This window comes from Pteropus medius, unplaced genomic scaffold (assembly GCF_902729225.1).
Source record: "Pteropus medius unplaced genomic scaffold, Ma_sr-lr_union100, whole genome shotgun sequence".
Classification (NCBI taxonomy): Eukaryota; Metazoa; Chordata; class Mammalia; order Chiroptera; family Pteropodidae; genus Pteropus; species Pteropus medius.
In genome coordinates this window covers 55923-71717 of record NW_024345479.1, presented here as the reverse complement: position 1 = coordinate 71717, position 15795 = coordinate 55923, and the positions used below count along the sequence as shown (strand labels likewise).

General features: G+C 36.6%; 1 protein-coding gene across 13 annotated transcripts in view; it reads right to left on the bottom strand.

Annotated features, from left to right (window-relative positions):
• Positions 1 to 15795, bottom strand: part of BRCA1 (BRCA1 DNA repair associated) — a 46178-nt gene that overhangs the window by 16666 nt on the left and 13717 nt on the right. For 8 of the 13 annotated variants that reach the window (XM_039873351.1, XM_039873350.1, XM_039873361.1 and 5 more), the window contains 8 exons: positions 14609 to 14748; positions 13512 to 13617; positions 12329 to 12374; positions 11183 to 11265; positions 7175 to 10576; positions 6698 to 6786; positions 4234 to 4402; positions 555 to 681 (listed from right to left, as the gene is read on the bottom strand). In XM_039873351.1, the coding sequence (XP_039729285.1) occupies positions 555 to 681; positions 4234 to 4402; positions 6698 to 6786; positions 7175 to 10576; positions 11183 to 11265; positions 12329 to 12374; positions 13512 to 13617; positions 14609 to 14748 (4162 nt within the window). The remainder of the gene's footprint in view (positions 1 to 554; positions 682 to 4233; positions 4403 to 6697; positions 6787 to 7174; positions 10577 to 11182; positions 11266 to 12328; positions 12375 to 13511; positions 13618 to 14608; positions 14749 to 15795) is intronic. The other 5 variants (XM_039873359.1, XM_039873358.1, XM_039873357.1 and 2 more) reach the window with 5 other exon arrangements.

Sequence of the window (15795 nt, the reverse complement as noted above, 5' to 3'; positions counted from 1 at the left end):
TGTGACTCTAATGGCTCTGAGACATTTTCCTTAACAATCAAATAGGAATAGTCCAGAACTTGTTCTTTTACCTTCAGTGTTGTTGCGAACATCAAATGAGAAAGTAGGTGAAGTATTTTTGAAAATAAAAAGTACTATATAGTCTTGTCTCACAGCAATTTGCAAAAACACTCTAAAGATACTGTGACTATTTCTTGGGGTAAATCAATAGCTCAATTTTTTCTACAAAGGCAAAAACTTCAATTAGGGCAAGGACTGCCTTGGAGAAGTCTACCATCAGCCTCTAGGCTTGTTTAGGTTTTAGTTCTATGCTTTATTCTGACTTTCAGAAGGGACAGATGTACTGTGCATCTCCCATATTGTCGCCCATGCCTTGTACAGTCCAAAAAGCCTATAAAAATTAAGCAAAAGAAGTGTCCTAAGGCAAGGAGGGGTTAGAAATGTCTGTGCACAAAAACCCAGAGAAAGTATGGTAAAAAACATTTAATAATAAGAGTTCAATATAAGCAAAGGTGTTACTTAGATACCACAATTTGACATTTACTACTTCTTACCTTTCCACTCCTGGTTCTCTATTTTTATTGGTGGATCTACCCAGAGATTCTTGAAACTTGTTTGCAGAAAGGCTTTCTGGATTCTGCCTTATAGGATATGCACTACTTTTCTCTGAAGTTAATACTGCTTTAAATGGAATGAGAAAACAAAGAAATCAACTGTTTTGTCCTGATGGTGATATTTCGGGTGAATATATCAATTTTTTTCAAAAGCAGTAATCTGTGACAATCAATTGGTTTTTAAGCAAGTATATCAGACAGAATTTTATAAACACAAGTGATCCAGCAGCAAATGGAACTAAAAAATATATAATAGGATCACTTTAAAACTGCATAAATAATGATACCTGAGACAAGGCTGAAAAAAACCATGTATTTACATTTTTTGGTCTTAAATGATAAGAAAATAAGAATGGGAAATGATTTTTTTAATCTCTAGAGCAAACTAAATTACACTCAAATCCCCTTAAGTACTGGAAAGCACAAAGCACGTTCCCTTTTCCATTTCTACTGTCTCCACATCAAAGGCTGTATAGGATGGGAGTTTGAGCTTTTTCATGTGTGGAGAAACAGAGGGGAGGGGTCAGATGAGAATGGAAAAACAGGTGACATTTTGCTTCACATTTTCAATTACTGAAGAAAAAAACAAACCAAAAAACCAACACACACGAAAAAACAAAGTGCTGACTGATAAGGAACCTCAAAGTAATAAATGGAATTAATGATGAAATGGCACAAGAAAGAAAAACACAAAACAGACCAAAGGCAAAGCTCTGGCATATTAGTACATCTTTTTTATTTATTAATTCCTCCAAATGTATTACTGTCCTCTGCTTTCTAGGAAGTAGCTTAAAGGCAAAAAGTTTTAAAAAGCAAAAACAAATACTTAAAAATTACAAATCTCTTCTATTCATGAAAAAGTCACTGACAATTGTAACTTATTTTGAGCTTCTATCAGAAAAGCTAAAATCCATAAACTAAGGCAGAAAAATTTAAATGAAGGGCTGTATTAATTAAACTGGTTTTTGTTTGTTTGTTTGTTTGTTTTAAGACACAGGGGGCCTGAGGGGAATAATCATTGATTTCTTGAGTTAATCCTCAAATGCATTATTTATAGTTTCCTTTGTGCTCATCTTTTCTGGACCTGTGGGTGTCTAGGAACATAAGAACTCTCTGTCTAAAGCTAGAGCTGCTTAAAGCAAGCAGAATCTCAGTTTAACCATGTAGGTTTTTCTTTCAACTCAGTGTGTAAAGCTTTTTAATAAGGGTATCCTTTCCCCCCAAATACAGGGTAATAAGGTAAATGATAATGTGCAGTCTCTAAGAGATCACACCAAACGGGATTAACCATTTGAAAGGGTTATAAAAAAGAAGTGAAAGGGTAGGGGGGAAGCCTCGGACACAAACACAGATATTAGTCATTCCATCACCTGAACATTTAGTGTATGAGTCCGTCTTTTCACTACAATGGGGTCAAGCTAAGAAGAAAATAAGCTATCCTGAATTGTTATTCAATAACTCAATGGTACCTAAAAAATACAGGGCGAAACTTTTCTGTTCTTTTTTCTTAATTCTTATTTCAAAAATGCAGGTATCCACAGCCCAAGTACTGAGACAGTACTGTATTCTCCTTTAAATCGTTCCCTTATCTGAGGGTCTTAATATATGTTATATTCTTCATGAGTAGGCAATATGGGCCAGATCAAACATTCAGTAAATTTATTGACTGCTTATTATGTGCTACGTACTGTGCGAAGTGTTGGGAGAATCAAAGGAAAAGACACTGGGGAAGAAGAGAGACCTTAAGAAATGGTAAACTATAAAATACAGAACCCACAATAAAATGCAGCTTTAAAAAAGCACATAACTCATCCACCCAGGTGGTTCAGAATTTCCAGGGGAGGAGCCTAGGAATTTTTAATATGTGCTTCCAGGAATGAACTTACTATGGGACAAAAAAGCTCAGATGTGTCTGAAAACCACTTCTGCTATAATGGGCTATGACATTATAAATGCTAATGTTTGCTTTATGAATGACAGGTAATCCAGGAGAAAAAAACAGTCGAGTGCCTGATATGAAATAGCTTTACCTGTAGAGGGAGGTACACATAATTTATAATAGATCGGTATACACATTTGCACAAAAATATTATACACATTTGGGAATGACCCTTAGATATACAGTAGGGCAGATCTATGCTGAGAGCAAGACATTTCATGTAAAAACCCTAGAATAGTAAATAAGTGTATTACCAAGGATAAAGTAAAACTTTCTAACAAAAATGTTTTGTATAGAGAGTTAGGAGAAATTTTCAAAAAGGTTCTCATATCCATGATAAAAGTGTATAAAAATATAGCATTTATGAAATTAAAAACAAGCCACACAGAAACATTTGTCTACAGATCTTCAGAAAAAAATAAACACCCACCCCCAAAGATGAGATAGATTTACACACATATTCAAAACTAGACATTTATAAGTTGTACATTAAAATTGAAAGTTTAGTCTGTTTTTAGACTGAAGATGGTGAAAATACCTCAAAGAAGAGAATTATGCTAGGGACTAGACTTTGGGCTTCATTATCTGGGAGATGAACTAAATGAAGATACAGTTATAAAGAAAGCATTTAAGGAAATACATTTGAACCACTGCCATAGCAACAGAGTTCCTAGTTTCTCATGCATGAACTACTGTTTCTCCCTGAACATAAAAATACTGCAAGGCACACTCCTGGCAAGGCCACCGTTCTGAATAATTAAGGCTTGAGTTCCTAGAAAGATTCAAAGGAAGGTCCTAGGGCCTCCATTAGGACTAGGGAAGAAAGTGATGAAGAAGGAACTGTAACGCTAAGTTAGCTAGGTAGGTATCACTGAGATAGTAGTGAAGAACCCTTGGGAGGGCTCACCACACCTACCTACTCCTAAGCACCAGCTCCTCCCCGGAACCCATGCCTGTGCCTAGCCTCTCATTTATCTAAGTATCTACCCTATTTAAAAATCTACCTAATGTGCTGTCCTTCATAATTCTCTTTCCAATTAAATATTCAAAATTTCATCTTACTTTCCTTCACTTACGCCACGTTATTTATTCCTCATCTCAGTGCTCACTTCTTACAGGAAGTCAGCTCTGATAACTCCACCTGCCTGGGTAATCCAAATGCCTCCTCTCAGAGGTCCATCTGGCCTTGTTAATAATTACAACGTTGTGATAAAGCATCTGACTCTGACGCATAATTGGGCTCTCTGTGATTGTTTCTGAAGCAGAGTATCTCTTCCTATAAACCAGAAAGCACATGAAATAGGGCTTTGTGATCTGACACCTGTATTACAAGGAATATGTCTGAGTGGTTTTTTTTTTAAGCTATCTAAAATAATGAGGGTTACCTATTTCCAATCTCCCTCATTACACTCAGCTTCCTATGGGTTCCCCATAGCATCTACTCATCGTGGGTACTCAGTCAGACAATGACACTTAATGACTGTCTTGGTCTCTCTGAATGGTAAATTAGTTGCTGGCAGGGACTAGAACAAAAGCTCTAAAATTCTCCTGGAGTGACTCAGCAAATATATACTGAGCAAAGATTATAAAATGTTGAAACTATGCCTATCCTTCTCAGGAGATAAAGGCTTAGGGAGGAGAAGAGTTTTGCTTAAGAAGAATTTGGTCAATATAACATACCTTTTTCTGATGTGTTTTGTTCCGGATTTAGCAGCTCTTCAGGGGCACAAGAATCAGCTATGAGGGGAGGGGACATGTTAGGCTGGCTCCCGTGCTGCTCTAACACCGCTTCCAGTTCGGCCATTTCCTGCTGGAGCTTTATCAGATTATCTTGCATGGTATCCCTCTGCTGCAAACACAATAAATGACACCAAGAAAGTTACATTCTTTTAGAAACTTGCCAGAACATAAGAATATGTCACACCAATTAATTTTAGCACAGGAATTAAAAATCATCTAGTATGGAATTATGAGTTCTGGATGAATACCTTTTAATCCAACCATATTCATGCAATTAAAGCCCATGAAATTACAGAATGACGTTTGAGGAAAAAAAATTTCCTCAAACTCTCCCAAATAGACTGCTTTATTGTGATGTCCTTTTGAAGTTGGTTTCTTTAAAGCTTGGAAGCAAAAACAAATTAAGGTGCTTAAACACTTCTGATATTTAAAATTAGCATGACTCTGTTCATGTTTTACATTGGCTGTGTTACAAAGATTTGATATTGTGAGACTTATAAGAGATTTGAGTTAGTCCATATAAAAATGTCTGATTTCTGGCTTGTGAGGACTTAGTTTTCTGGGATTCTTTGAACGTTTAGTTTCTAACAGAAACAGCAAAAAGCTAATTCATTAATTTATCTATTTGTTCATTCAACAACTATTTGTTGACCATCTATTTTATGTCAGACACTGTGCTAGTGCTGCAAATATAGCCCTCATGGTGCTGCCATTCTAGATGGGGACAGGGCACCTAGAGAAAGTCACAGAAGGACCTGTTAGAGGGCACGATCCAACAGAAAGAGCCTGAGGAAAGCCTGTAAAGACAGTTATTGTTTTCAACTCAGAAAAGCTTTCCTGCTTATAGGGCTCTTAATGTTTATTTTTCCATTTCAAAAAGAAATCTGCTAAGTCTAAGGTTTTTGATAAGCAAAGTATCTGGTAAGATTACCAGAATATTCATTTCTTCATTACTTTTTAGCAGGAACATCAATGGTTGCCAGCAACCCCTGGGGAAACAAATTGTTTCACACTCCATTTCTTCTTCTCATCCTTGAAAATGACTTTGTGACACTGCCCTCTACTAAAAACTAGCCATCTACTCTCTCTCGCTACACTGAGCTCATAAGTTTTCAGGAGCTTTTTATGACCAGAAAATGTATTCACAATGAATGGCTTCCAGTGTGGCCCTGAGACTCTCTGGCTGCCCACGTCCGCGGCAGCGCCATTGCCACCACGTGGTGCTCTTGAGTAGTTCCATCACTGATCAAAAAGGGATGGCCTCAGTCAGTTTGGAAGGAAACCATACAGACATCCATAAGCTGCAGAAGCTGTACTAGTCACTGCTGCCACGACCATCACAACTAACCTTTATGTGGCCATTAAACAGGTTAGAGAAATCAGAAAAAATAGTAAATGGGAGAATTATAGTTATATAAGTTTCCTTTGGGTTTTCTCAAAGGAATTACTTTATAACTTAAATGATTCCCTGTAAGCAATTGGCCAGATACATTTGGGAGACCAAAACCAAATTGCTTACCAAGTTTTCTTGATTCCAATTCTTAAGTGTTTCTAAAATTAGTCCTACTCTTCTATTTCCCAATATGCTACTCAGAATTCTACTTTTCATACAGCTACCTTACTGTGGAAGTTCCTTAAAAGCCACATTTATCATGCCTCTTTCTTTCATAAGGACCTCAGTGGTATACCACTGCTCAGATAAATTACTTTCTGAAAATTATATAATTATTACTCATTATCGCCTTCAGGACAAAGTTCAAATTCCTAAGCATAATATTCAAAAAGCCCTTCATACCCTGATCTTATTATCTCTTATTTTCCTCCCAAACCACCCACGTGCCATTTTCCAGTCACACAGTACAACTCTGTCTTTCCTGAGCATTCCATGCCTCTGTTCCTTTGCCTCTATTGCTGCCTCCCTTCTCTTTCCTCTTAGAAAATTTCTCATCTTTCAAGGCCCAGCTTGAATGTCTCCTTCGGAATCCCCACCCATAACACATCTCCTGTCAGGAACAGGTGATTCCTCACTATCTCACTCGCACTGCTAATGCATTAGTATACCAAAGTGGAATACGTGACCCTCCTTTGATGCAGCAGTGCTTTCATATGTCCTTGCTACAGGACAAATAAGTTTTGAAAGTTTAGCTTATTCACTAAATCCAGTGTTCAGTGGTCTGCAGTGAGCTAAGTGGTATGCATGTATGTGCGTATATGAAATAAAAAGTAGCATGAGTTCATGCATGAGTTCTATCCAGTTGATCACAATCTAATTTGAGGAGACAAGGTACCGAACACACAACTGTTATACTATTGATTCTAAGGAATGATATAACCAAATGTAAGAATGTGGGATGAATTCTACTGACTGCAGAGGACACTAGACACAGCCACACATGCTCTTTACCTGAGTGGTTAAAATATCGCTCTGAGAAGACAGCCTTGAACATTCTCCAGAGAGGCTAGTTTCATTCTCATACTCAGATGCTGCTTCATCTTTAATGATAATAAAAATAGAGATACAGATGTAAATAGACAGCAAATACTGCAACTTGTGGTATCTGGCTATTCCCATTGGCAGGACAAATATCACTTTCATGTCATGCAAAATGATTACATTCCTTGTTTTGGGACACCCAGATGTCCTCTATATATCAAAACAATGAAAACTAGAAGCAAGTCCACCAACCATTAGGGCATTAAATCGTGTTCAAATAGAGATGTTCTGGCTAGGTGAAAAACTTTTAAGAAAAAGCATCTTAGGAGGAACATGTATAAAAGTTTAAGAAGCAGTTACTTTAACTGTACTTGGAAACTCATAAAATGTACTCCCCCAAAGACACAAATATTTAGTGCATTTCTATAAAACAGATGGTTCTAATACCTAAGTCTGAATCCACACTCTGCTCTTCTTGATTATATTCTTCTGGGCCAGTTTCCCTTTCATCATCATCTGAAACCAATTCCTTGTCACTGAGAACTTCCTGGTTTTCAGACTGATGTCTCACTTGTTTGGAAGGAGGATCAAACATCAAGAAAGGATCCTGGGTGTTCGGATTAGCAATCAAGTCTTCCGATGCACTGTGTTGTGAGGAAAATAAGCTACTAGAACATCTCGCTTCCTCACTAAGGTGATGTTCCTGGGATGCCTTTGCTGATGCTATCCGGTTACTGCTGTCATTTAAACTATTCTTCAGTGATACCAGGTTCTCCTCTGTTTTCTTAGATAGACCCTCTGTGGCAACAGCATTATGTCTGGTAGATGAAGATGGTACTTTGGTGACTTTACCAAACAATAAGTGTTGAAAGCAGGGAAGCTCTTCATCCTCACTAGACACATCCTCTTCTGAGGACTCTAATTTCCTAGCCCCTCTTCGGCGACCTTGAGACAAACTTGTATGGGCTAAGGGACTAGGGCTCCTTTTGAATTCTGCTTTCTGGACACTTTTGCTAAAAACAGCAGATCTTTCCTTAATGCCACTTTCATCAAAGCCGATATTCTCTTTTATTTTGTCATCATTTAACAGGTCATCCGGTGTCTCAGAACAAACCTGAGAAGCATTACTGTTTCCCATAGGTTGCTCTAAGTTATCTGAAATCTGACGTAGAGAGACATCTGCATTAACAGCCTGAACTACTCCTTCATTTTCTCCTTGCCTTTTTATTTCAGGATGTTTACAATTACTTAGAGGAAGGCTTTGCTTATAGACTTCAGGCTGCATGAGACCCAATTGAAGCACAGCATTTAATTTTGGTCCTCTGTTTCTACTTAGTTCTGCTTGAATGTTTTCACCACTGGAACCTACTTCATTGACACTAGAGCCTAGTTCGTTAGTACTGGAACCTGCTTCATAAATACTGCTCGAGCTGCCTTCTTTAAAAGTGCTTTCTCTAATGTTATTTTGGCTAATTGCGCCCACTGTACTTTGAATGATGGTCTCATTTCCTATTGTTCTTTCAGGGGATACTGAATGTTCTTCAAACTTTTCCTCTGACAGATTTTTCTTACATGTAGTTTTAACAGATGACTTGATGGGAGAAATGGATGGCATATGATATGGGTTTTGTGAAATTCCAAGTTTATTTGCAATAGTGAGTTCAGTTTCATTTTCTCTGAACTGAAATGACTGACAAAGCCTAGAGACTTCTTTTATGCCATATTTAGCATAATCTCCTGGTTTTTTTTCTTTCTCACAAACCACAGGAAAGCCTACAGTTGTATAAACTGCCTGCACATGCTTGACGTTAGACTCTTTCTTTCCCTGATTTTCTTTTCGGTCACATTCAAGAGTGACTTTTGGACTTTGTTTCCTCAAGGACTTGGAGTGGGCATAGCCTGTTGCACATTCCTTTTCTAGATTTCCTGGGTTTGAAAACAAAGCAAATGACTGACGCTTTGAAACCTTGAATGTATTCTGTAAATACTGCGTATCAAGTTCATTCTCTTCTATGTCAATGTTTGTCTTCTGAGTGTAGTTAACTTCACGTCTCAATGGATCTTTAAAGCCCTCTGCATCATTTCTAGTATCTTCAGAACAACCATGAATAAGTTCTCTGGGGTTTTTAATTGCTGCATGATGGTTTGGTGCTGTCTTTACCCTCTCTGGGATGTCAGGTTCCAGTAATGAGATACTATCTTGAGTGCCATAATCTGTTTCAGGCACCAATAAAATACTGGTACTCTCTGTAGATCGATCAGTTTGTGAACCTCTTCCTTCACCGAAGATCAAAATTTTGGGGTCCTTGGTACTATTAGACACTTGAATTGTTCCTAGGTTCTCTTTTATTTCTTCTCTTTGAAGGCTAGGATTGACAAACTCTTGAAGTTTATTAGAACTTGAACCATTAGTAAAAAAAACAGGTATGTTTGTTATATTTAATTCTGGAAAAGCATCACTGGCAAGTCTTTTATTGATTGTCTCATTTGGCTTGTTATTCTTCTTGGCTCCAGTTGAAGATTCTTTATCTTCTATGAACTGAAGTTTTTTGCTATGTCTGACTGGCGTTTGGTCAGAATTTTTTTCCTTCAGCTCTTCACTGCTAGAACAACTATCAATTTGTAGTTCAGTATGATTAGGTGGGCTTGGATTTCTATTGACTACTAGTTCAAGTGCATGAATATGCCTGGTAGAGGACTTCCTCCTCAGCCTATTCTTCTTAACTGCTTTTGAACTGTGGATATTTAATTCTAGTTCCATATTGCTTATGCTGCTGCATATAGGTTCAGCTTTAGTTTTGAAAGTAGATTCTTTTTCCAATGATTCTGTTGGGTTTGTATTTTTCTTCTTCTGAACATAATCACCTTTTGTTTCATTCTCATGACCATTATTAGTACTATTCATCACATGACCATTCTGCTCTATTTGGTCAGTTTCCTCAATTATGTTTTCCGGAGTTTTCTGAACAACTGCCAAATCTATTTTCTTGATAAAATCCTCAGGATGAAGGCCTGATGTAGTTCTCCTTTTACGCTTTAGTTTATTTGTGAGGGGATACTCTTGTGTTATCATCTGAGGTTCTATAGCAGATGCTCCTGTAATTAGATTTTCAGTTATGTGGCTCAAGTTAGGGAGGCTTGCTTTCCTCCGATATGTTTTCCCAAATATTTTATCTTCAATATTACTTTCTACCAGTTTGGAGTGAACTCTTTCGCACATTAAAGCACCATGAGGATCATTGGCCTTTAAAGCTATTTTCTCTGAAGCACCAGAGTATCCATCTACTTCATTTGGAACTTCTACCACATTTGATTCAGACCTCCCATCAGGTGAGACATCAGAAGTTAATATTTTATCACGTCTGGAAAACCACTCATTAACTTTCTGTATGCTACTATTCCGTGTTATCCAAGAAATATCTTGAGAATCTCTAGGACTGTCAGAGCATGGAGGTTTCTGCTTATTCAGTTCTATTCTCCCATTCAGGGGATCAGCATTCAGAACTACCTTTTTCTCTGTGCTGGAAGTCTGCATATCGTTACATGTTTCCTTAGTTTCAACCCATCTGTTCTGTTGGCTCCTTGCTAAGCCAGGCTGTTTGCTTTTATTACAGAAGTCAGTCTTTTCTACATTCATTCTGTCTTTAGTGTATAATAAACTGTTCTCATGCTGTAAAGAGCTGGCATGAGCATTTGTGCCACATGGCTCCACATGCAAGTTTGAAACAGAACTACCCTGATATTTTTCTGGATGCTTCTCAGCTGCATGCTTCTCAGTGGTAGTCAAATCGTTATTACTGGATTTACGATGTTCAATATTCGTTATATCCTCAGAAAACTCACAAGCATCTGAAGATATACAAAAACAACAGGTGATTAACAACTGAATTATCATGAAAAAGTACACTTAATACAACTTAGGAGTGGAAATGAAACTAGCTAATTTTAGAGAAACTAACTTCTTAAACAACCAAGTATACAAAAGATGTAACTTATACTCTTTTACTTAATTCCTATTTATCTAGATTCTCATTAGTTCCACCTGAGACAATTAAAATTTTAATTTCAGAATTTCCCCTACTCATAAACCACACCTCCTATTTCCCTAACCTCTAACAGTGAATTAAAAGCAGACTGTTTGGACATCATACAGTGCTCTGTTTTATCTTCGGACTCACATTCCCTTTATTTAAATACCAGTACGCAAAAGAAGAAATATAAACACACCAATTAAAAGTCAACGACCAGTTACATAGGTTACTATTATAATCATATCAGTCGAATACAACTGAAATAGATCAGACTGTACCATAACATCTGAGAAAGAACGGTATTCTAACTCTGCCAAGAGATGTTGTAAATTATAAATGTCCCAAATGGCCTTCAGAATAATCTAATTACAGTTCTGTATCTACTCATTCTCTCTTCAGTGCCTGTTATGTTGAGAAGACTTGCCATTATCCTTTTTTGCAGGATTCAAACTGGCTTCAGCCCTGGCTCCTTGAGGGATGATCTGTAACAATTCGTGATCTCCCACACTACAGAGAAAAGACAGAAGCCTTAATGAGAAACACTAATTATATACTCAAAGAGCTGTCAAATGAGCAAGATCAAGTATTTTAGCTCCTCTGGGTAGGGTTGCGGTAAGTTGATCAATTTGATTCACTTAGACTGAGAATACATAGTCACAAAAATCAGAGCAGGAGTATAGAGCATTGTTTTATGGACATGCCAAAGAAAGCCAAAACTTAAAAGATAGCCCATTTAAACAACAAACAGCAGCCAAAAATACAGCAAAGCAAAAATACACAAAACTTAAAAGTATATCTTAATGAGCAAGAACAAAGATCTAAACAAAGGGAGCACTAGGGTGGAGCAGACATCCCAACAGAACGCAAAGAATGCGCCATTCTGTAACTCTGCCTTCTGTGCTTCTTTACAGGCTAAAAACCATTTCCTCCCAATTGAGAGATTAAGAAAAAGTCATTTGCAAACAAAATCTGATTGGCAAGGACATCATCATAATTTAGACAAGCCATCACAGATACTAAGGTCAAGCAATAATTCCTAAGGAAAGCAATTTGACAGGTAACACAGTTAAGGGCTGCTTGTAGGTTATTGTATAATTTATGTAGACAAAGTTTGAGGAATAGATGGAATTAAGGAACAGAGGAAGGAAAGAACTGAAAATGGAGTCCTTGAATATTTTCATCAGCCACAATTACCACTGTGTTGATACTACTGTACATGAGGAACTAAGCTAGAACACAGCAGAACCCTCTGGTGGAGGCGAGTCTCTGCAGATTTTTGTTATTTTAAACTTTTGGACTCTTTACTAGGAAATCAAGCAAAAAAGGTATTTTCTCAGCTATAAAATGAGGAGATTTAATACGCAATAGAATATACAGATGTCAAATTATGATGTACACCTGAAAATTATATAATTGTATTAACCAATGTTACCCCAATAAACAATTTTAAAAAATGAGGAGATTTAAGTAAATGGTCTATTTCAGTGCCATAATTCTAAAGAAATACCAATCGTTGATATTAACTAAATACAAAAATGCTAGCTTCATAGACAAAGGTTCTCTGACTCACCTGCAAGAACTTGCTTTATTAACTGTATCTTCAGAAGAATCGGATCCTAAAAAATTTCCCCAGATACCCCCAAATAACATGTCAATAAAAGGACTTTTATTGAAAGAGTTAAACTCAAAAAACATACTTTTTACAAGACAGATATTCATTCAAGAAATATTTACCCAGCTCTCACTATATGGCAGGCACAATGATACATAAGTCAGGCAATACAGAGAAGTGATTATAAGCATTGGCTCTGAAGCCTGAATTCCTAGGTTTGAATCATGGCTCTGCCACTTACTAGTTTTACAACCTTGGCAAAATTTCTTAACCTCTCTGTGCCTTAATTTCTTCAGCTGGAAAATAAGTATAACAATAGTAACAACCTCTGAGGTTTGTCACGCATTTCAATCAGTTATACAAGTAAAATACAACAGTGTCTAGACTGCATTAAGTACTCATAAATATTTGCTATTATAGTCATTTTGACTGTTTTTATGATACGGTCTAGGAACTTTAGGAAGGGAAAAGACATACAAATAATTTCAAGAAAATCTGGTAAGTGCTATGGTAAACATATGGTGGCGCTTGTGAGGCCAAAGAAGGGCCCCTCTCTCCACTTGTTAATATGTTCTAAAAGATAAAATGATTAGAGAAAACTGTCTAAACTAAGCTCAGCTTTTCTTAAAAGTCTTCTAGTCTAATATAATTTATATTGGATCCTTTCAAATGCTGTAGCCAACCCATCATGTTCTTTCTTATCCCAAATCTCCATCTTTCCAATGTGGAGTGAGTCCTCACTTAATGTCGTCAACAGGTTCTGCAACTTTAAGCAGAACAAAACATATCCGAAACCAATTTTACTATAGACTAACTGATACAAAAGAGAGTTAAGTTCCAATAGCATCTCAACGTCATAATAAAAACAGAAGAATTATTTGAGGAACTGCTATATATTTATTTACACATACTTGTAACTGGACATCTTTCTTTTGCTCTCTTTATAAAGAAAGGTTCTTTAAGATGAGAGCTGCATCTTTTACATTATTTATAAACATACCATAAAGCTAGTAAAATTATTTTTTTCCACTTCCCAAAGCTCTCTGCCACTGTGTAAATTATGACCAAGGTTTTTGGTAAAGCTATAAGACAAAGAATCCAACAACTATTGCTCTAAACTTACTAAATCTGAGACTCTTACCCAATTCAATGTAGACAAACTTATTCTGAGGTTGCATCTGTTGCTTTGTCCTCAGAGATCTCACAATTCCAAGGTTAGAGAGTTGGACGTTAAGACTGGTTTCCTGCTAAGCAATAAAGAATGATTGACTAATTATTGGCTAGTTCTTTGATTTTCTTTTTTTTTAACCTGGAGAGAAACTCAAGGTCATGGACAAAACAAATAGACTGTAATTAATTAGCTGAAATTTATGATACCTGGAAAACACACTTGGCAAACTACACGCCAACATGTGTTAAGTTCTGTGTGGTTTGAATATTTTTTCTTCTCTCTGTTGTTTTAAATTTTTCTAAGAAATGCATATTTTGAAGCTAATACTTTATATTATAGAAAAAGAATAAGATTCATTTAGTACACATTTCTAATCATATCTAATAACAGGGTTGGCAACTAAAATAAAATAAATTTTTAAAAAAGAATAAAAATACTAAAAATCCAGAAGTCTTAAAAACATTCGGTACAAGAAAGAATATTTAAAAACATAACATTACTCTAATAAAGCTTTCCTTCTTCTTTTAGAGCCCTTCAGCATCTACTGAAAAATGAATGCTGGTACTATAAGAATTATTATCTTTGAGATCTCTATTGTCCATTCGCATATGAGTAACAACAGTGCAAATCACTGCCTTTTTGTGTGTGACAATTACACGTTTTAAATTGAAGCAATTTTCAAATGTTAAAACTGATTTTCTTTTCAGGCAACTTTCAAAAGAAATAAAATAGAAGATACTTCCCTCATGCCTGGAGAATTGCCAGAGGTTGATTATTTTAAAAACTAGCAAGCTTAAAACCATCAGTGACCTTGTGGCTATTTTAGACAAGCACGAGAATGGATAAAGCACTAAAGTAGAGGAAAGGCCTGGCTTGTAAGGTCTTTTGCCCATACTGGGCACATAGACCTTCTCTCAATTCCTCTAATCCTTCTTCATTAGAACATTTGCCCAATCACTTAATTTACCATCTTACCTTGTTTACTGACTTTTTATATAAATCACTAACTCACTAATTCACAATGCTCAATAAAGAGATGTTACCAGAATAAATGAAAATGGCTTTACCAAGGTAGAATTTTCAAGTTCACTCTGTCGAAGTCTTTTGGCACGGTTTCGGTAGCCCAAACTTTGGATGATAGAAACTTCTTCATTTAGATGTTCAGGAGAGTTATTTTCCTTTTTTGAAAAGTTGTAACTGTTTGCAACTGTGAATTACAAGGAAAAACATTATTTTCAGAGTTAAAAAATGTATTCACGGTAATCAAAACACCAAGAGAAATCCTGTGTATGCTCTTAGTTATATTAAAAAAATGCATTAAAGTTTAGCTAAAAAAAAATTTTTTTGAAGTTTGACTTATGACAGAAATGGTATATTGGTAGAGAAAAGACACTGTTCTATGTTGCATAAATAAATATTTTATTAATCTTTATGCCCAGTTCTGTCACCTGCCCCAGGTGAGGAGTACAGAAAACAAATGCTATCATTTTGTCCTGGAAGAGCTCTAGATAGAGCGAGGAATGCCAGTTCTATAGGAAACTGTTAAGAAATCTGTGGGTCTAACTTGATCAAACATTCATCGTCTCCCTGATCAGCTGCAGGGCCTGGATCCATTTAGAGACTCCTGGCTACACCAGGCTTCAGCCAGGAAAGTCTCCATAATAACCAGAAACATGACAGCCAGACCCAGTCAGATGAGGTTAACCGTGGTATAATCGCTCGATGTAGAACCTGGGGAAACCACAATTACTGGGGTGCAAGGCCAAGAAAGGAGCCTTTGTCTGATAGCAGACACAGCTGTGGCTCCCAGTGTTACTGATAGTCATTTTCCAAAGGGAGACATCCACCCACTTTCTTTCTAGTTTCCGGTGCTGCATGGGTCTTCTAGTACTTATTTTCTGTGGAATAAACATCACATCCTCAAGTATATTGTCTGGCCTACGGCACTGCAGGGTCACATTTCTTCCTGGGGTCATGTTATACCTTGTGAGAGTCTGAAGGAAAAGTTTGGGTAAACTTCCTGTAAGAGGTCACTTCCTATAAGAGAAGGGCCAACCTATAATATTTTCTAAATCAACTTTGGAAATTCTGCTCCCAGGAAACAAATACATAGACCATCAAAGTTATTTCTACTCCTTTTTCCTCACCTCAATACTAAAAAGTTTGCCTATTAAATCGCATTTCACTGACTCTAAGATACCAACCATGTAAGAAGTACCATTATTTTCTATACTACCAATAAAAAACACTAAAT